This window comes from Cornus florida, unplaced genomic scaffold (assembly GCF_030987335.1).
Source record: "Cornus florida cultivar Cherokee Brave unplaced genomic scaffold, ASM3098733v1 CherokeeBrave_3.0.0_Hap2_Chr05, whole genome shotgun sequence".
Lineage (NCBI taxonomy): Eukaryota > Viridiplantae > Streptophyta > Magnoliopsida > Cornales > Cornaceae > Cornus > Cornus florida.
The window spans coordinates 82,871,497-82,894,116 of record NW_026775575.1 but is presented as its reverse complement, the minus strand read 5'-3'; the positions used below and the strand labels follow the sequence as shown (position 1 = coordinate 82,894,116).

At 33.6% G+C, this 22,620-nt stretch overlaps 1 protein-coding gene across 1 annotated transcript; it reads left to right on the top strand.

The window, feature by feature from the left end:
* Window positions 1-14,288: 14,288 nt before the first annotated feature.
* LOC132309574 (uncharacterized) lies at window positions 14,289-15,038 on the top strand. Its single transcript, XM_059807869.1, has 2 exons — window positions 14,289-14,814; window positions 14,962-15,038. The coding sequence occupies exons 1-2, from the start codon at window positions 14,289-14,291 to the stop codon at window positions 15,036-15,038; spliced, it is 603 nt and encodes a 200-aa protein (XP_059663852.1).
* The last annotated feature ends 7,582 nt before the right edge of the window (window positions 15,039-22,620 follow it).

The following is a 22,620-nucleotide window of genomic DNA, read 5'->3' as shown; positions in this document are numbered from 1 at the left end:
GGATCAGATATTTGATGAAATCTGGGCAGAATGGAAAAAAAAACCTGTGCGACCCAGTTACTGTTCACGAGTACGAATCACTGTTTCTGAGGTCAAACTCTGATCTCCACCGTTCAGATTGTGCGCCACTGAGTTGTGAACCTCTCCTCCAAAATTCAGCTCGATCGGACCACGGACGAAGCAGGGTCGGATGTTTGATAAAATCTGGGCAGAATGGAAAAAACCTGTGCGACCCAGTTACTGTTCACGAGTACGAATCACTGTTCCCGTTGTCAAACTCTGATCTCCACCGTTCAGATTGTGCATCACTGAGTCGTGAACCTCTCTTCCAAAATTCAGCTCGATCGGACCACGGACGTAGCGGGATCGGAGCTTTGATCAAACTTTGGCAGAATGTGAAAAACTGCGTTTTTCCTTCTCCACTTCCACAAAACGTGTGCTTTGTTTAAAAAAACCCTACACAGATTTCTACCTTATACTTATAGAGTTTTCCTAAACCCTAGGTTCATTTAAGTCCAACTCACAATCCTAACCGGCCCATCCAATTAACGTAGAAACCTACGACGGTTATAATATAAAACCCTAATTTATACTGTAATTAAAACCCTAATTAGATGTATTTACCTAATTACCCTATTCACCATTAAATACTTAACAAATAATCTAATTGAACAAAATAATAATTAGTAAACCCAATTAAACCCAAATAAGACACACATAAAATAAGACACGCATAGAATAATTAAATCAATTACACTTAAACCATTAATGCCAATTAAATAATTAAAACACTAACAAGTAATTCCAATCAAATAACTAAACTAATTACACTTAAACCATTAATGCCACTTAAATAATTAAAACACTAACAAGTAATTCCAAGTAAATAACTAAAAATAAATATCATTTAAATAAATTAAATCACCACAAAAGAAATAAATTAAATCACCACAAAAGAAAACAATTAAGCACCTAATAAAAAAATAATGACACATAATCAAATAAAATGCACTTAAATAATAAATTAAATACCATTAAATACCAGGAATATCCTTTTTTAAAATTAAGGGTATTACAGATTAGAACATCAGAATCTCCAATAAAGATGGAATATGAGGGGGGGGGGGGGGGGGAACTTAACACACTGTCGATAGAAACTCCCAAAATCGCAATTTCAAGTATGAGTCAGATAAGAAAAGAAAAAGCTCTGAAATTTAATTAGAAATAAAAGCATTTGAGATTGATGTTCATGAATTATTGATTAATTATCATAATTTCAATGGAAATCTCAAAAGATAAAATCTATTGGGTAAATTGAAAATCAAATTTCAAAGGCAAAATAAAAAATTGAAATAAACATTAGAGTAGATGAGATTAGAATTTACCTGTTATACGAGATGATCATAGGTGTTCTTTATGGACTGAAATTGTGCTAAAAGATTTGCCATCATCGATCAAATGAAACCATATGCAGATTTGTGAAGTACAGACCGAATAGGAGCAGGATTACCCATGGAGTGGCAATTTCTTTGATATGCACCCACATTTCCGTCCTTTTGAAAGCCGTATACTACGCCTGAAAAAGCTGCTCCAAAATGGGTCCTGCAGTAATTAACACCAACAAGAATGTTTCACATTTGCTCATAATCGTTGCACCAAAAACCTACAATGTTTTAGATTTGTTTCAGAATGTTTTAGATTTGCTCATAATCATGAGATAAAGAGACTACATATTATGATATTGTAGTGTTCATGAATATAAAGAGATTATAATATTGTTTGTTCTCATACATCCTTGCAAAAATCTAGTATTCAATTAAGGAAAATTATTTGCTTGAAATATTTTTGGCAGATTTAAGGAAGAAATTTTTAGCAAAATGTTTGTGTTTGATTCATAAATGGTAATCTTGTTATTTCCCTTTTTTATTAGCATTCTGAATTTGAGACTTGTGTGATGCAGCTACTTTCTTGGATTTTGTACCGTGGATTTTGCAGCTACTTCATTGGATTTTGTACAATGAGGTAGTTTTTTGACAAGTGCAGACTGAAATTCAAATGCCAGAAGGTTTATCAATTTTTCAACAGAAGTGTTAAGAAATTGATGATTTTCTTGATAAATGGATGTACTTCTTATTTTGGAACATTAATAAATGTTGAATTGTTTTGGCACATTGATAAATGATGAATTGTAAAAATATTTTAACTCTTTTGATATATTTAATGGGATATGTATGTTTTTTTTAGTTGAATTATAATTGAAAGTGATGTGAATTATAGGTAGTGGATGATTAACTAGCATTAACTAAGGGTGTTTTATTTATTAAATATATATATATTATTTACGGGGAGCTTTAAATCCCGTAAATAAGTGAAAATCTCCTAAATAACTTTTCTACGGCATACATGACAAGTCGTGAGAATGGTTTATATTATTTACGGGTACCTAAAATTCGCTGTAGAAAACTTTTCTATTTATGGGTAGTTAAAATTCGCCTTAGAAAACTTTTTTACGGCATGCTTCTGTACCTCGTGAGATTATTTACGGGTAGTTACAACTCGCCGTCAGTACCTCGTGAGATTATTTACAGGTAGTTACAATTCGCCGTAGAAACGTGAGATTATTTACGGGTAGTTACAATTCGCCGTAGAAAACTTTTCTACGGTATGCCCGGCGCCTTGTAAATTAATTATTAACGGGAAAATATCCATATTGTAAATAAATTTAATATATATAAACAAAATTATTTTTTACAGCAAATCTATTATTTTTCTACGAGATAGATTTTTTCCCGTAAAAAAATTGAGTATTTACGGAACCCTCATACACGAGGGCCTAGAATGCGCCGTGGATATGTTTCCACAATGTTTTTGGCCCCTCATAGAAGCCCTTTTTTCTTGTAGTGATTAGTGGGAAAGTTTTTTCCCCTACAATTTGCCCCCAATTTCTTTTAGTTTGATGTGACAGTCATAACTAGAGAGAATTTAATTGTACCTAGTGTTCTGAATTGTGTTGATTAACCATTGTAAACCAAAAGGTCATGTCATTTGAAAAGTTGGGACAATATGCCTTGATAGCGGGGATGTATGTCTAACTTTTTGACAATTATGAAGACCAAAAACCAAGGTCTTTGAGGAGGTTGCTACTATAACTCCTTCTATCATTGAAGTGCCCTCTTGTGCTAAGAAGGCACTTTATGTGAACTTTTTTCTACTTAAGCATTTGGTGTCGAGTTTTCATCTTCTCAGGCTATCGGTCATCGATCTTGGCAATCAGCTTAAGTGACCAGCCTTGATGAATAATGATGGTGATCAACCTTTGTTATCATCTTTAGTTACCAGCCTAGTGATTTTCTTTGGTAATCAGCTCAGATTTAACGATTAATTTTCGTAACCAGCTTCGAATGATCAGCTTTCTACATTGCTTACTACTATTTATTAAGAATCGACTTTTCATGCATGTAGACTCTTCATATTTGATGAACGACTTCTCATGCCTTTTACTACTTCAATCATTCTTTGTAAAATTTTGGCCTTAGAATTTTCTTCCGAGGCGATATATTTTGCTTCGGCACTCTTCTATGTCTTAGGCAATTTTTTATAAAATTTATACTTCGACTCTAGTGAGTCCGAAGTAATTTTTATGTAACTTCCGCTCTTCGGCATTCTCCTATGCCTTAAAGGTTTTATAAAAATTTAATCTTTGACTTTTGTGAATCTGAAGTAAAATTTTATATTACTTTTATCCTTGGTACTATTCTGTGTCTTAGAGGATTTTATATGAAAATTTAATCTTCGAGTTCTTTGAGTCTGAGGTAATTTTCATATTATTTTTATCCTTGGCACTATTCTGTGCCTTAGATGATTTTATATTAAAATTTAACCTTTAACTTCTCTAAATTTGAGGTAATTTTCATATTACTTTTATCCTCGGCACTATTCTGTGCCTTAGAGGATTTTATATGAAAATTTAATCGTCGACTTCTTTGAGTTCGACGTAATTTTCATGTAAGTTTGTTCCTGGGCACTCTTTTGTACATTAGAGGATTTTGTATGAAAATTTAAACTTTGACTTGTCTGAGTTAGAGGTAATTTTCATATAATTTTATTTCTCAACACTTTTTTGTGCCTTAAAGAAATTTATATGAAAATTTAACCTTCGAATTATTTGAGTCCGAGGTAATTTTCAAATTACTTTTACCCTTGGCACTATTCTGTGCCATAGAAGATTTTATATGAAAATTTAACCTTCGAATTCTTTGAGTCCGAGGTAATTTTCAAATTACTTTTACCCTCGGCACTATTCTGTGCCATAGAGGATTTTATATGAAAATTTAACCTTCGAATTCTTTGAGTTCGAGATAATTTTCATATTATTTTTATTCTCGGCACTATTCCGTGCCTTAGAGGATTTTATATGAAAATTTAACCTTCAACTTTTTTGAATTCGAGATAATTTTCATATTACTTTTATCCTCGACATTATTCTGTGTCTTAGAAGATTTTGTGTGAAAATTTAACCTTTGACTTCGAGGCAATTTTCATATTACTTTTATCCTCGGTACTATTCTGTGCCTTAGAGGATTTTATATACAAATTTAACCTTTGGCTTGTCTAAGTTAGAGGTAATTTTCATATAATTTTATTCCTCGGCACTCCTTTGTGTCTTAAAGGATTATATATGAAAATTTTACTTTCGAATTCTTTGAATCCGATGTAATTTTCAGATTACTTTTATCCTCGACACTATTCTGTGCCTTAGAGGATTTTATATGAAAATTTAACCTTCGAATTATTTGAATCCGAGATAATTTTCATGTTATTTTTATCCTCGGCACTATTATGTGCCTTAGAGGATTTTGTATGAAAATTTAACCTTTGATTTATTTGAATTCAAGGTAACTATCATATTACTTTTATCCTCGGCACTATTCTATGCCTTAAAGGATTTTATATGAAAATTTAACCTTTGACTTGTCTAAGTTAGAGGTAATTTTCATATAATTTTATTCATCGGCACTCTTTTATGCCTTAAAGGATTTTATATGAAAATTTTACCTTCGAATTCTTTGGGTCTGAGGTAATTTTCAGATTACTTTTATCCTCGGCACTGTTTTGTGCCTTAGAGGATTTTATATGAAAATTTAACCTTTGAATTCTTTGAGTCCGAGGTAGTTTTCATATTATTTTTATCCTTCGCACTATTCTGTGCCTTAGAGGATTTTGTATGAAAATTTAATTTTTGATTTGTCTAAGTTGGAGGTAATTTTCATACAATTTTATTCCTCAGCATTCTTTTGTGCCATAGAGGATTTATATGAAAATTTAACCGTTGAATTATTTGAGTCCGAGGTAATTTTCAAATTACTTTTATTCTCGGCACTATTCTGTGCCTTGGAGGATTTTATATGAAAATTTAACCTTCAAATTCTTTGAGTCCGAGGTAATTTTTATATTACTTTTATCCTTGACACTATTCTGTGCCTCGGAGGATTTTATATGAAAATTTAACCTTCAAATTCTTTGAATTCGAGGTAATTTTCCTATTACTTTTATCCTCGACACTATTACGTGCCTTAGAGGATTTTATATGAAAATTTAACCTTCAAATTATATGAGTCCGAGGTAATTTTCATATTATTTTTATACTCGGCACTATAATGTGCCTTAGAGGATTTTGTATGAAAATCTAACCTTTGACTTGTCTGAGTTAGAGGTAATTTTTATATAATTTTATTCCTCGGCACTCTTTTGTACCTTAGAGGATTTTAAATGAAAATTTAACCTTCGATTCTTTGAGTCTGAGGTAATTTTCATACTATTTTTATCCTCAGCACTATTCCATGCTTTAGAGAATTTTATATTAAAATTTAACCGTCAATTTCTTTAAGTTTGAGGTAATTTTTATGTAATTTTGTTCTTCGGTACTCTTTTGTGCCTTAGAGGAAATTCTGTTTTTTGATACCTTCGGACTCTTGAGGTCCGCAGTTTTTTTTTTATTCCTCGACATGTTTCTGTGGTTTAGAGGATTTTTTGCTTTTTGATACTTTTGGACTCTTGAGGTCCGCATTTTATTTTTGTTCCTCGGTATGCTTCTGTGCCTTAGAGGAATTTTTGCTTTTCGATACCTTTAGACTCTTGAGGTCCGAGGCTTTTTGTTCCTCGTCACCCTTCTGTGCCTCAGAGGAATTTTTGTTTTTTGATACCTTCGGACTCTTGAGGTCCGAAGCTTTTTTTTGTTCCTCGGCATGCATCTGTGCCTTAGAGGAATTTTTGCTTTTTGATACCTTTGGACTCTTGAGGTCCGACGCTACTTTTTGGTGTTCGGCTTGCCCCCACTTTTTCTTTTTCTTTTTTTTTTTCATTTTTTTTTTTTTTTTTTTTTTTTTTTTTTTTTTTTTTTTAGCATAGTTGCGTAGTTGGACTATTTGCCACTTCATTTGGGGATCGGTTTTTCTTGCAATGCAAATAAACCAAACCCAAATACTATTAATCAATATATAAACATGGAGCAAATATAAAGCTATTTGTAAACAAAATTATCAGAAGCATGCAAAAGAATTACACGCAGCATATACCAACTGATTGAAGGAAATAAAGAATTTTAAGATCAATTTCCCTTCACTTACAATAAAACAAGCACAGTTCTCTGTACTGCAATATTGTTCAATGGTTCCGTAGATGATTTGAAGATTTTCTACTCAAGCATCCAGGACTATGTGATTGGAGAATATCTTATGAAAACCTTGACCAAACTGTTTTCTTGAGCTAACAACAAATTTTATTATTTATGTTTTATTAACTTATATTCATATAAGCTAATCAATGGAGAACTTTAGTTTATATGAATAATTGCACAAAGGCAACTATAGAATTCCAAGCTAAAAAGCAAAGTTTTCTTGTTCGAGCTGAGTTATTTGTGAATTACTGTTCTTTTTGTAAGTCAAACAACATTTTGAATAGTTGTGTTACTGTACAGTCTGTTATGCTAATTTATTTTGCTGCTTAAGAAATACAGCACCAGACTACCAGATAAATTGAATATTATCATGGTAGAATTATCAAACTAAATTATGAATGGGAGATTGATGCCAATTTTGGTGATGTATGAAAATAGTGTTCCATTATGGTGGAGGCTGCAGATTTTGAATATGGTATATATGGTTTGTGTCAGGAGCGCCATTCTAAAACTTTATGCAAGAGGGGCGGCGTTTTCCACTTTAATGAAACAACACTTTCCAAACAAGTTTCTACACTCTTACCAAAATTAAGGTGCATTGTGAAACTCCATATACCTATATGTTTTCTCTTTTAGAGGCAAATAAAATTTTATCATTGTTTGAGAAATTCAAAGCCTTATCAATATAACTTGGGATGCCAAACTCAAATTTAGTGCAAGACTTTTTAATGCCGTATTCCTTCATCACCCAAAATAAATGTGATGCTACAACTAATTTGTGGTAAGATACAAAGACATCCTTTAACAACTCCAATCAAACCAGGGTTAAATGGTGATGATAATAATATATATATAATCATCATGTAATGGAGCATCTCCAAATATTTCCTCAGTTAAACTAAGTGAATCCATTTTATTCATATGGTAATTGATCCAGTGAAGATTTCTATTCAGAAACATTCCGAAATGGAACAAGTGATATATACTTTTGTGGATCAACAGGATTGATATGCGTATATAAATTTTATAGATTTATCATCTTCTTAATTTCTAGAAAAAAAACCTTGGCCGTAATCATGGCTCTTGGGTTTTGATTCAATAATAGAAATCAAGAAGAAAACATTAATTAAAGAGGCGAAGTTGGCAATCGTACCTTGATTGAAGATTAAACCATTGGAATACCTTTTAAGTCCTTTGAATATTTGCAGCAAAATTGCATGGGACTACTCCTTTGGTGATCCCTAATTTCGTTCTTCGTCTTACTGTGACTTTATGATTTGGTGTTAGACTTTGTTTGCACTTTTTCTACACCATCTAAATTTATATGTGTTGGGGTTATATGCCCTACAAGCCAATTATTTATTCGATATTTTATTAATAAATGTGATATTCATGCATTGGACTTTACATATTTTTGCATGAGATGCATTATAGTTCTCAAGTTGCATTACAAGTGACTTAAGTGTGTAAATGAGATTTATACGCAGGAGATTTGGGCTCACCGGTTTCTTGCACCTTAGCATTATTCGCAGTCAGTGATAAAAGTTGGGCACTTTTATCTGTAAGATTGTAACACACTTGACATCTATAAGATAGGATGGTTTGTCTCGACCACTGGGGTAATTGACTCTAAGGCAGTGTGTTAGTGTACTTGGAGTACACTGAACTGGATCATCATAAGATTACACCATACAATGTACTGTCATTATTTAGTGAACTCAAGTTTCAGTATTAATCACTTTGACTTACCAATGTGTGAGATCTTTTTAAGGTCAATTCCACGGTATCTTGGGCGGCTAATGTTGGAGCTTTGAGAACACAAATGCTTAACATGGAATTCACGCTCTTTATAAGAATTAGAATATCCCCTTGATGCCATTTAATAAGTTTGATCACTGGAACCTGGCTAGGGCATTTTAGTAAAATGTTTACTAAATTATTTTTCTATTATTTATTTTGAAAAATATTTATTTTGAAAAATTCTTTTATAAAAGAAATTCAGTGATCATAAGGATTAAATTAGTTACTCAAGGAATATAAGAAGTAAGCATACCTTAGGTGGGACGGTATTTATTTTTCTTGGGGCTACTTATGGATATCGGTAGTGGAGGGACTTATATGTAGTTATTTAGTATGATAGGGCCTTATTGTAATTTCTGAATCCTAGAGTGCAATTATAATATTATTATGGTGCTTATTGTAATTAATTAGATAGGATAACTCTATCTCTATCTAATTGGAGATAGGATAAGAATCCCTTTTGATCCTCATCTCTAGCCCCATCTATATACATAATATCTCTTAGGTTGATTGTTCTATTATTTTACACACAAACTTACAGAATACAGAACAAACATATAGGGTTTCCGCAAATTTATATATTCCGGGGATATAGAGGTGAAGGTTTACTGGTGTTCAAAGCTAAATGAGGGGTAATCTAATTCACTGTTATTCTCGTAGTGTTGACGATTAATCAATCGTTCAAAGGTATGAAATTCCTTTTCAGTATTTCTTGATTTGATGAAATATCACGTGGATATGGTCCTGAAAATTTTTAAATCGCTTTCGTTGTACCTTCAATTGGTATCAGAGCAAACTACGAAATTTTCATCAAATCATGATTTTGATTGAATATAATAATGAAAATTAAGAGTTATTTATGTCGCTAAATATTCTGTGCATGGTTGTTCAGTTAGTTTTAATGATCTATTGATGTCTGATCAATTGACCTATGTGATAGGTCTCGTAATTGTTTAATTTATATATATATATATTGAAAATAACGGTTGCACTGTGGCAGTCGGGATATGATCTTGTAACCTAAATTTATATTTTATTGTTTCTTCTAAGAGTAATAGAATAAAATAAAATAAAGTAAAAGGTTACCTTTTGATTATTTTGAGGGAATTGTGTTTTTGATTATCAACAATACTGAGTTTATGTGTAACATTATATATAATTCTATTAGGTCTCATACTTGCATGATATAATATTAGTGAATTAATGATGCTGCACTTAGACAGCCACTGGTGACTTTATCACACCCATATGATGGTGGGGTTGTTGTGCATAAAATATATATATATATATATATATATATATATATATATATATATATATATTATATTTAGAAATTTTGTTTAGAACAAAGCAGTTGGGAAGAGGTAGCCGATGTGCACAGAATGTCACCTGTCATTGTTATTGTGGTATTTGTTTTATTACCATGATATGTAGAGGTTCGGCAGCCGCTAGTACACCGGAGGACTTTCCATGTGATGGGTTATCCTATCCAAATACTAATTAATCAATTCTATTTTAAAAACTGAATGCCCAGAGGTTTTACGTAGTTTCAATTTATGATTAGTATATTTGGCGGCACAATTGAGAATTGTGTTTACAAAAGTTTGAAAAGGCAATTTTAATAATAATTATAAAAAAAAGGTAACTTTTGAACCTAGAGAATTAAGCACATACTTGGATATTTGGTTATTGTTGTGGTATGATTTTCTGTTGCATAATTGTAATTGAATTTATATATATATTGTCAAATGCATATGTTTATATGCATGGAATATCAAAGCTTGATTGCAAGTGCAGCTAAATAATTTCTCTCTCTCATGGTCCGGCTAATTTATTATTTAATTGCATGTGATGTAATTAATTAATTAGAGGTGGCGTTTTAAAGGGCTGTCCCAATGAAGGGTTGGTTTTCCTTAGCCGAATAAGATTTAATTATTTATTTATTTTATCTTGTTTAGAATTTTATGTAAGCCCTAAATTGGGTATAGGAGAAAATATTGTACTATTCTCTAATTTTGGGATTGAAGTTCTTGAAGAGTTCAAGAAAAAATTTAGACAAGATAAGAGTCAATGCTTCTAATGGAGGACTTTGAAAGCACAAGATGATATTTAACCGGTCATGAGAGGGGATTAGCACTATTTATGGTGCAACATGATTTTTATTTGCATGCTTATATTCATGTGATGGTTATATGCTTGAATGTCTTGCTTAAATCATGAATTGCTCTAGTTGTGTTTTAGTTAATTTTAAACGAAGTAAAATTGAAATTTTTTATCTGGGTTATTTTGGGAAAATTAGCACTTTTCAAAATATTTTTGAAAATTTGATTTTCTGAAAATTAAAAATTTTTATTTTTTAAATTTTGTGAAAAGTGTGGGATTATCCCATAGTTAAACTCAAGAAATTGAGCTAAGTTGACCCAAATGGATTAGGCTCATTGAGCCTAAAAGAAATTTTTAAATGGATTCCAATATTATTTAGATTAAAATTAATATTGTAATATGATGATATTATGCATAGGATGTATATAATTTAAAACTCTTTAATTTCAAAAGTTAAGTGGGGCGGGATTTAATCTTAAATTCCATAGCCTTCCATCGTCGATCTATTGTTAGGTGGAACAAGTACCTTGCCACCAATTTTGGGTGCTCCTCCGGAGGGTATTTGTTACACTAGTTACTAGATATAGATCTCGCATGATAGATGTGATACCCCTCGATTCTAGAGCCACGGGTGATCAAGTCCGAGCACAGATCCGAAAGATACCAAATAATTAATATTAAAATGAACATGGAATACAAACTGAAATACTAAATAAATAATAAAAGTTGAAAAAATATTTAAAATATAATCCTTAAAATTAAATGATTAAAATCTAATAATCCAAAACCTTCATAAATATCCTCCAATAACCTCCAATAATTTAACAACTCGAGAATCCATCTAATGACCCCTGATAAAATCCCAAACTCAAAAGTAAACAACTGACAATGAAATCCAAAACTAAACCATGAAGAGATATTCTACATCGTCGGGAGAGTGAGTGATTGTCTCTACTCAGCACGATCAAACTCTAAGCCTGGAACCATCGAACACCTGAAAATATGATAGTGGGTCAGGCCCACAAACAAGTTCTATATTACTACAATCCAAGCAGAGACCCGAAATGCATGTACATCCTAAACAACCCAACAATATCTATATAATCCATAAATATATATATATATATATCCACACTAAAGAATTCTCACTGGACTACAGGCCGGTCTCAACCTAAATAGAGTCAACATGCAAAACGCACCCGAAGTGGGCATGTATACCTAAGCCTAACAGCGTACACCTCAAACCATCATAGCCAGTTATGCATCTCACTGCATATACGCTCCCTAACCGTCGATTCTGAGACTCAAGCTCATATCGCGGTACCATATATATATATATATTTAAAATCCATTCAAAAACCAAAATATGTCATTCAATTGTTCATTGATCTGACACACGATATAAGTAGAATTTAATGTTATGATTAATCTATTCCCTTATTCCAGTATAGGTAGGAGTTAGCGTATTGATCTAATCCATACTTAATATGCCACCGTCCTATACCGGTGCATACAATCCATACATCCAACAATTGATAATACAGATAATAATTGTAAACATCAACTGATCCATAATAAGCACACTAGAAATATAAACTAACATACTTATTTGATACTACTCCGCAAAATCCAATAATTGACAATACAGACAATATATGTAAATATCAATTATTCCATAATAAGCATAACCAGAAATATGTAAACTTGCATGCTTATTTGATATCACTGAAACATAATTAAACTATAAAACCCTTCATAGAAAAATTGCTAAGATAAGGTTAAGCAATTTAAATCCTCCACATTCAATAACAGTATACCAATTTATTCAAGAATTATATACTGTTTAAGTTATAAACACTAAGTGGTTTATCATGCATTATCATACCCTTTGGAGCTTGAAAATGACATTAGACATCATTTAATTCCATACCTACAACTCCTAATTGCATCTAGAGTGACCAAAAACCAACCCAGAATCAAAATTTCGCCAGACCAACAACCAAAGGAGGAAGGAGCCGCATCCCCCTTGAGTGGAGCCGGCTCTCCCTCATGGAGAGCCACCTCCTTGCTAGTTGAGCCGGCTCCCCCCTGTGGGGAACCGCCTCTTTGAGAGGGGAGCCGCCTCCCCTCTACTGGGAGCTGGCTCTCCTCTTGATTTCCTCCTCTGTATCTTCTCCGGCGATTTCCCATTCCTTTGTCCTCCATTGCTAGAGTTCCTAGGGGTCTGAACTAGGTCCCAGACTATTCCAGAAATATATTTAAATCCACTATGCATTGATTAAACTAATTACAGCAAGAATTTACAAAGAAACTTAAAATCAAGCAATACTAATTTGTTTAAACACATATTGTTTTAATAAAATCTAACATGCATAAAAGATTAATTTTTACGCTTATTTACTCCTGGAATTGCTTTAGGAATGCAAAGAACACAGGTCAAAGGGAGGGAGATAAATATAAAACTTGCCTTTAGGTTTCAGTTCGAAACCTTTCATCGTCGTCTCTGAGTTTCTGGCAAATTCCTAGACTGCTGACTATCGTAAAACCTCCTATTGCTCTAGTTCAATCCCACAAGCAATCCCTTCCTTCCTCCTTGGTCCGACCTTTAATCCACGGCTGAAAACCTAACTAGTCTCTCTGTTTACTCTCAAATCTCTCTCTGTTCATGAATAGGGTTTTCAACCATAGACAGACGTATACTGTTGTATTTATAGCCCAAATTACTTTAACCTAATTCTTATTATACTAAGAGAAGGAAAAGAAAAGAAAACCAATTGAATTAACAAAGTCGGCTATCCCGTGAAACCTATAAAACCCTAGAATTATAATGAATAAAAAAACTAGTTAAATCCAATAAAACAATTATTTCATTTTCCACATAAACATATAATAAAGAAAACAAACAATTAAATTAATCCATTAAACAATTAAAACAAATAAGTCAATTAAATAAAATAATTAATACAAATAACTCAATTAATTAACAACAAATAAAACAATTAGACTAATAGCCAAATAAACACATAAAGAATGTAAAATTGCAATAAAACCATAAAAGAAAAATACCGAGACTATCATTTTAAAATTAGGGGTATTACAATAGAACTAGCGGCAGGCGAATGGGGATGATCACCATTAGGAGACAAACCTCATTCAATTGCATTACTTCTGCACAATGGTATACACTTGACTAAGTGGGAGTACGCTCCACCTCAGGGAATATTTTCATTTAGAGGCCAAGGATAAATCGGTTGCCATATTTCATTTGGCATGAGATGTCTAGATAGTGGGATATGGTGGAAATTGTTTTTGTCTAATCAAGGTAGTGACATAATCTTTTGGTAGTGGCATGTTCTTATTGCCCCTTGAGATAAATGAGTGAATACTTACAGGGATTATGATTACCGAAGTTTTCATTTTATCAGTGGTTTAAAGAGACCCATGGAGAGGCTATACAAAAACTAAAGTTCATTTTTGTTTATGTATGTATGCCATTTTATTTATGCGTGAATGTTTGTATATATTTCAGATGTCAAATGTTTTCAGTCCACTTGCTGCTATACTTAAAAATAACAAATTAACTGGGCCAAACTATGTTGACTGGAAGAGAAATCTTCATATTGTACTTAAGAGTGCCCTCCTTTGCCTGACCCTGATGACAGCCAGGAGCTAAAGGAAATGTACGAGAAGTGGCAAAAAGGCTGATGAAATGGCCAAGTGCTATATTTTAGCTTCAATGTCAAACGTTTTACAACATCAGCATCAGTCTTTTGTCACTGCTCGTGACATTTTGTTGAACCTTAAGGAAATGTTTGGGGAACAAAGTAGAGCGGCACGACAAGTCGTAATGAAACAGATTATGAATGCTCGTATGGCCGAAGGAACTCCAGTTAGCAAACACCTTTTAAAACTGAATTCTTATTTCAATAAACTGGAGGTTCTTAGGGCAGACATAGATGGTGAGATCCAGGTTAATATAATTCTGCAATCATTGCCAGAGTCATTCAATCAGTTCGAACTAAATTATTCTATGAATAGTATGGCTTATGCTTTATCAGAACTGATGAATGCTCTGCAAGCTGCAGAAGGAATTTTTAAGGGTCAAGGGAGTTTTCATATAGTGGAAAAGGGTTTTTCTTCTCATAGAAAGCTGAAAGGCAAGAACCATAATAAGAAGCAAGATTCCACTGTCCCTAAAAAGGTTGGTACTAGTGTTGGAATTGTCAAGGCTAAGGGTAAGGCTAAAATCAAAGGAAATTGTTTCCATTGTGGTAAGGAAGGGCACTAGAAAAGGAATTGTTGCGTGTATCCAACAAAGAAACACTCTGAAGGTATGCTCCAGTCACTCATTATTAAGATATGATATGTGGTTGAATCTACAGATACCTGGTTTGTAGATTCTGGAGCCACTAACTATGTTTGCAATTTGTTACAGGGTTCCAGAAAACCAGAAGATTGAATGAAGGGGAGATATTTATCTTCATCTTGCTTCACAAGCAAGGGTAACAGCAGTATCAGTAGGAGTAGTTATTTTGAAATAAATGATAGGAGTTCATTATTAAAGATTATCTTTATGTATTAGAGAGTATAAAATACTTGATTACTATTTCAGTTTTTTCAAAATCTGGGTTTTCAATATTTTTATTTAGAAGTTTTAATAAATAAAAATAAAAGATTTATTTATTCTGGTACATTGATGGATGATCTTTATTTAGTTACTCCTACACCTCACTCCTTGTATGATACTAAAATAATTGCTGTGTTGTCTTACCATTAAAAGAAAAGATTCCTTCGAATAACTCTATATGTTTTAGCATATGTGGTTAGGTCATATTAATCTAAATAAGATTCAATAACTAGGCTGGGCCTTTGGCCTCTTTAGTGGTTAAACTACTTCTAGTTTGTGAATCCTACTTAGAGGGTAAAATGACCAATAGGCCTTTTAAGGCTAAGGGGCATAAAATCAAAAGAGGTAGTAGAGTTGGTGCATATAGATGTATGTGGTCCTATAAATGGGATCATATCCTGAATTTTTGCACCAGGCACACCGTAACAAAATGGTGTTGCGAAAAGAAGTAATAGAACCTTACTCGATATGGTAAGATCAATGATCAGTTATTCAATATTCTTTTGGGAACACGCTCTCAAGATGATTTTTATTCTGAACTCAGCTCCATCTAAAGTAGTTCCAAAGACTCCCAAGGCATTGTATACTAGGTGTAAGCTTAATTTACAAAATTTAGGTAAGTGGAAGTGTCCTGCACTTGTGTGGAAGGGAAAGCTTGAGAAGATGGGACTGAGAATAGATGTTTGTCTATTTGTGGCTATCAAAATGGTATAAAAGGATTATTCATTTTATGATCCTAAGGATAAAAAAGTGTTCATTAGCACGAATGCTACTTTTCTCGAGGAGGATTATATAATGAATCACCATCCTCGAAGCATGGTTGTTTTAAAGGAGATGATAGATACACCAATCAATCCAAGAGTGGATATGACAATAAAGGATGATGAGATATCATAAACTACAAGTCCAAAATCTCTTATTATATCAGACCCTTAATGTATTAGAAGGGTTATTAGGCCATCTAATAGGTTAATGCTTTTGGGAAAGTCTGACGAGGCGATCCCAGAAGAGCAAGATCCCTCTATACTTATGAAAAGGTTATAAATGATTGTAACTCGGAACATTCGTTTTGATCGTGATCAAATTATTTAAACATGATTAGAATATGAATGGGCCTTGTGTATACAAGAAGAGTAATGGTAGTATGGTGGTGTTTTAAAAAGATAGTTCAGCATGGGGATATTGTTGTCATTAAGATTGCATCTGCAAATAACCTTGCAGATCCTTTCACTAAGACTCTACTTACTAGAGTTTTTAAGTCTCATATTGAAGGGATGGGTGTTAGATGTAATGGTAATTGGCTTTTAGTACAAGTGGGAGATTGTTGGGATTATATGCCTTACAAGCCAATTATTTATTCGATATTTTATTAATAAATGTGATATTCATGCATTAGGCTTTACATATTTTTGCATGAGATGCATTATAGTCCTCAAGTTGCATTATAGGTGACTTAAGTACGTAAATGAGATTTACATGAAGGAAAATTGGGCTCACCGGTTTCTTACACCTTGACATTGTTCGCAGTCAATGATAAAAGTTGGGCACTTTTATCTGTAAAACTGTAATACACTTGACCTCTATAAGATAGGATGGTTTGTCTCGACCATTGAGGTAGTTGACTCTAAGGCAATGTGTTAGTGTGTTTGGAGTACATTGAACTGGAGCACCATAAGATCACATCTTACAATATACTGTCATTATTTTGGTGTGTTTCTTATCCTGAAGGATTTAGTGAACTCAAGTTTCAGTAATAATTAATTTGACTTACCAATGTGTGAGATCTTTTTAAGGTCAATACCACGATATCGTGGGTGGCTAATGTTAGAGCTCTGGGAACACAAATACTCAACATGGAATCCACTCTTTATAAGAATTAGAATATCCCCTTGATGCAATTTAATAAGTTTGATCACTGGAACCTGGCCAGGGTATTTTAGTAAAATGTTTACTAAATTATTTTTCTATTATTTATTTAGAAAAATATTTATTTTGAAAAATTCTTTTATAAAAGAAATTCAGTGATCATAAGGATTAAATTGGTTACTCAAGGAATATAAGAAGTAAGCATGCCTTAGGTGGGACAATATTTATTTTTCTTGGGGCTACTTATGGATATTCGGTAGTGGAGGGACTTATATGTAGTTATTTAGTATGACAGGGCCTTGTTGTAATTTTTGAATCCTAGAGTGCAATTACAATATTATTGTGGTGCTTATTGTAATTAATTAGATAGGGTGGAGTTATGAGATAACTCTATCTGTATCTAATTGGAGATAGGATTAGAATCCCTTTTGATCCTTATCTCTAGCCCCATCTATATATGCAATATCTCTCAGGCTGATTGTTCTATTATTTTACACACAAACTTACAGAATACAGAACAATCATATAGGGTTTCCACAAACTTGTGTATTCTGGAGATATAAAGGTGAAGGTTCACTGGTGTTCAAGGCCAAACGAGGAGCAATCTAATTCACTGTTATTCTCGGAGTGTTGACGATTAATTAATCGTCCAAAGGTATAAAATCCCTTTTCAGTATTTCTTGATTTAATGAAATATCACGTGGATATGATCCTGAAAATTTTTAAATCGCTTCCGTTGTGCCTTCAATATGGACCTGGCATGGTTTGTTAAACATATATTAACTATTTTATTTTTCTTTCAGAAAATAGTGTAGAATCAATAGGTAATAAAGTAAATTATATTTTTAGCTGTTCTGATTTTACTTATCTTTTTGAAGAGAATTTATTGCCACAATTGGTGTTGTGATTGTCCTATGAGGCTTTCTTTGGGCTTTAGCTTATTGGGCAAATATTACTTTGGTCGCAACACGGGTTGTCCACATGAAGATTTTTATGTGTCATGGTTACGGGTTGGAGTTGGAAAGTGATTTGGTTCATATCCTTTACTTTCCTTTGTATTCGTCTATCCTAGATCAGTTGGACCTGAATCTAAACCACCAACACCATGCTTCTTTGCTAAGTAATTTTGATAAGCAAGCATGATAGCTTGTTTCTGCTTTGCCCACTGGTTGTTGTAGAAACTAGCGGCTTTCTCGGTCTACGCTCTCAATTTTGCCAGCGCAAGCGCCTATACAGCATCTGCTAATGGTGGAAAGCTGTTGTGTGAAATCTGCGACTGAGATGCGATCGGAGCAGATAAGCCAGTGGCTTGTTGCGTACCAGCTGAAGGGGGAGGCGTCATCAGTTGGTCACCGGACTTTTTCTGATTGGTTGATGAGTCGATGTCGGACGACGAGTACTGTAACTTCTCAGCCGTTGGTGTGTCTATAGAAAGAAAGTGAAGCACAAGGTACAAATCTCTTTCATCGTTAGAATTGAAACCATCATTGTGATACCCCTCGATTCTAAAGCCATGGGTGATCAAGTCCGAGCACAGATCCGAGGGATATCAGACAATCAATATGTAAACAAGCAGAAATTAAAAACTGAATTTAAGGATAAATAAATAATACGCTGAAAGAAATCTAAAATAAGAATCCTCAAACTTGAAATAATAAATTAAGTATAATTTAAAACCGTACAACTCGGGAATCCACCTAGTGGACCCCTAATCCCAAATCCTTGAATAAATTTACAGAATTAAAATCCAACTAACAATAGAAAGGAAATCCTATGTAATCGGAAGAGTGAGTGTGTAATACCCCTAATTTTAAAAAGGATATTCGTGGTATTTAATTTATTATTTAAGTGCATTTTATTTGATTATGTGTCATTATTTTTTTTATTAGGTGCTTAATTGTTTTCTTTTGTGGTGATTTAATTTATTTCTTTTGTGGTGATTTAATTTATTTAAATGATATTTATTTTTAGTTATTTGATTGGAATTACTTGTTAGTGTTTTAATTATTTAAGTGGCATTAATGGTTTAAGTGTAATTGGTTTAGTTATTTGATTGAAATTACTTGTTAGTGTTTTAATTATTTAATTGGCATTAATGGTTTAAGTGTAATTGGTTTAATTATTCTATGTGTGTCTTATTTTATGTGTGTCTTATTTGGGTTTAATTGGGTTTACTAATTATTATTTTATTCAATTAGATTATTTGTTAAGTATTTAATGGTGAATAGGGTAATTAGGTAAATACATCTAACTAGGGTTTTAATTACAGTATAAATTAGGGTTTTATATTATAGCCGTCGTAGGTTTCTACGTTAATTGGATGGGCCGGTTAGGATTGTGAGTTGGACTTAAATGAACCTAGGGTTTAGAAAAACTATATAAGTATAAGGTAGACGTCTGTGTAGGGTTTTTTTTAAACAAAGCACACGTTTTGTGGAAGTGGAGAAGGAAAAACGTAGTTTTTTCCATTCTGCCCAGATTTCATCAAACATCCGGTCCCGCTTCGTCCGTGGTCCGATCGAGCTGAATTTTGGAGGAGAGGTTCATGACTCATTGACGCACAATCTGAACAGTGGAGATCAGAGTTTGACCTCGGGAACAGTGATTCGTACTCGTGAACAGTAACTGGGTCGCACAGGTTTTTTCCATTCTGCCCAGATTTAATCAAACATCCGATCCTGCTTCGTCCGTGGTCCGATCGAGCTGAATTTTGGAAGAGAGGTTCATAACTCAGTGACGCATAATCTGAACGGTGGAGATCAGAGTTTGACATCGGGAATAGTGATTCGTACTCATAAACAGTAACTGGGTCGCACAGGTTTTTTTTTCCATTCTGCCCAGATTTCATCAAACATCCGACCCCGCTTCGTCCGTGGTCCGATCGAGCTGAAATTTGGAGGATAGGTTCATGACTCAGTGTGCACAATCTAAACGGTGGAGATCAAAATTTGAGTTCGGGAATAGTGTTTCGTACCCGTGAATAGTAACCGGGTTTTGGAACTCGCCGGGATTTTTTAAGAAGACGACGTTGAAACTTTGAACAAAAGTTTCTGAGGCAAGATTCTATCCTTACTCTTTTCCTTAGGCTTCATAATCTTTGCACTCTTAAATGATTTCAGGATTAATGAAGATTAAACCAAACTAAAATGATATCTGTTTTGCTATGAAACTGGTAGTTATAGTAGTGTTGTATGCTTGTTCAACCTAGACTAAGCATGTTTGTGGATGCATTGTGGTTCTGTGGTTCACGTTTTTCCTTACCACTGCTAGTATAAATTATTGGAAGGATGGGTCTAGATGATAGCTATCTTAACTTCTGTAATAGCAACTGTTGGAACTTAAATACTAGGAGGATTTGAGTTTAACACTAGATCGGTTTTGTGGAACACTATAATTTGAACATGTCTACATACATACTATAAATATTATTTTAATGCTTACATTATCACAGTTAGTATCAACTGTGGAGGTTAGGATTTTGTGATACATACCCTACATATCTGTATGTCATTTGTAAGGTGTTAAGTGGAAGTTTTAATTAATTCTGTCTTTATATCAGATTAAAGGAAACAACTTAAATTGGGCATGTATATGTTGTTGTTGTGACCTTGTTTATCAATGCTTATTTTATCACTGCTAACATTGAATGTTGGATGTTGGAATTTAGTTGATATATACTTGATTTATTGGTATTTTTGACTACTGGAGGATTGGAAAGTAGGCACTGGTATGGGATGGTGGCATACTAAGGATGGGTTTGGTTTTTAAAACAATACCATTACCCATCTACTTGGAATAAGGATGGGATTAACTAAAAGTTAAGTCCCGTGGATTTGTATTGTCATGGCAACTACTTGTTGAGCGGCAATACCAGGGATTTTGGATGGATTTTATATATGTACTGTTATGGTGCCTCGGTATGAGCTTGAGCCTCAGGACCAATGGCTAGGGAGCGTATATGCATCGGGATATGTAGCTGGCTACGATGGTTGGAGGTGTACCCTGTTTAGGTATAGGTACATATGCCCACTTCGTGTGCGTTTTAGCATGTTACCTCTATTCAGGTTGAGACCGGCCTGTAGTCCAGTGAGAGTCCTTTAGTGTGACTATATATATATTTACGGACTATTAGCTATTGTTGAATTGTTTAGGATGTACATGCGTATCGGGCCTCTGTTTGGATTGTAGTAGTATAGAACTTGCGCGTGGGCCTGACCCACTTCTATTTTTCAGGTACACGACAGTTCTAGGCTTAGGCGTGTTCGTGCTGAGCAGAGGTCTCTATTCACTCTTCCGACGATATAGGGCTCTCTCTATAGTTTTATTTCTGGATGTTTATTATAGTTGTTCTATCTTCCGTTTAGATGTTTAATAGGGGTCCACTAGAGATGGATTCCCAAGTTGTAAACTGATGGAGTTTTGGAGTTTGGGTTTGATGGATTTTAATAATTATAATATTTTGCGGATTCTATTTTTAGTTTCTTCCAGCTTTAATTTCATTTCTTAATTTATTTTATATTCCGTGTTCATTATAAAATATTAATTGTTTGATATTCCCTCGGGTTTGGGCCTGGGCCTGATCAACCCGTGTCTCGGATCCGAGGGGTATCTCAGAGTGTCTGTATCTGCATCAACACGATCACGCTCTAAGCCTGGTACTGTTAACCACCTGAAAAATAATAAAGTGGGTCAGGCCCACATGCAAGTCCTGATCTACTACGATCCAAACTGGAATCCGAAACGCAGATACATCTTAGATAGACTCAACAATATCTAGAGTAGTCCATATATGTATATATATTACACACTATAGGACGCTCACTAGTCCAATAGATATGTCTCAGCCTGAGTAGAGATACCATGCAAATCGCACGTAATGTGGTCATGTGTATCTAGACCTACCAGGGAACATAACCACTGTCCAGTTATCCATCCTAGACGATATATGCACCCTAACCATGGTCCTGAGACTCAAGCTCATTCCATGGCACCATAACATAAATATATAAAGTCCGTTCAAAGTGTGTCATTCAAAAAGTTTATTGACCTGACACATAGTTATAAGTAGGACTTAACTTTTGTAGTTAATCCATCTTATTTCAGAGTAGGTAGGTCTTAGTGTTTGAACTAAGCCATCCCTAATATGCCACCGTCCCATACCGGTGCATATACATCCATATAAGTAGGACTTAACTTTTATAGTTAATCCAACTTATTCCAAAATAGGTAGGAGTTAGTATTTTAACTAATCCGTCCCTAGTATGCCACCGTCCCATACCGGTGCATACAATCCTCCCAAGAGCACAGTTTATAAAATAACATTATGCATTCAACAACCATTCTCCAAAATATGCATCAAAATAATTTAACACATATATATGAATATTAGGCATTCACTATAGGGCCTAAAAATAACCTTCTAATAATATAAACTGCTAAAATAATCTAAGCATTTACATTCTCCAACTTGCCTATAAATTGATGCAGTTAAATAACAAACATATATCAATTTTTAATCCAAACCAAGCATCGATAATTTCAGGTAAAT

Excerpts from the sequence above, each read along its gene's own strand:
- LOC132309574 (XM_059807869.1), top strand. The coding sequence starts at position 14,289 with ATGGCCAAGTGCTATATTTTAGCTTCAATGTCAAACGTTTTACAACAT. Across the intron at positions 14,815-14,961 it reads TGGAATTGTCAAGGCTAAGG|ATACCTGGTTTGTAGATTCT; the intron begins GTAAGGCTAAAA and ends TTGAATCTACAG.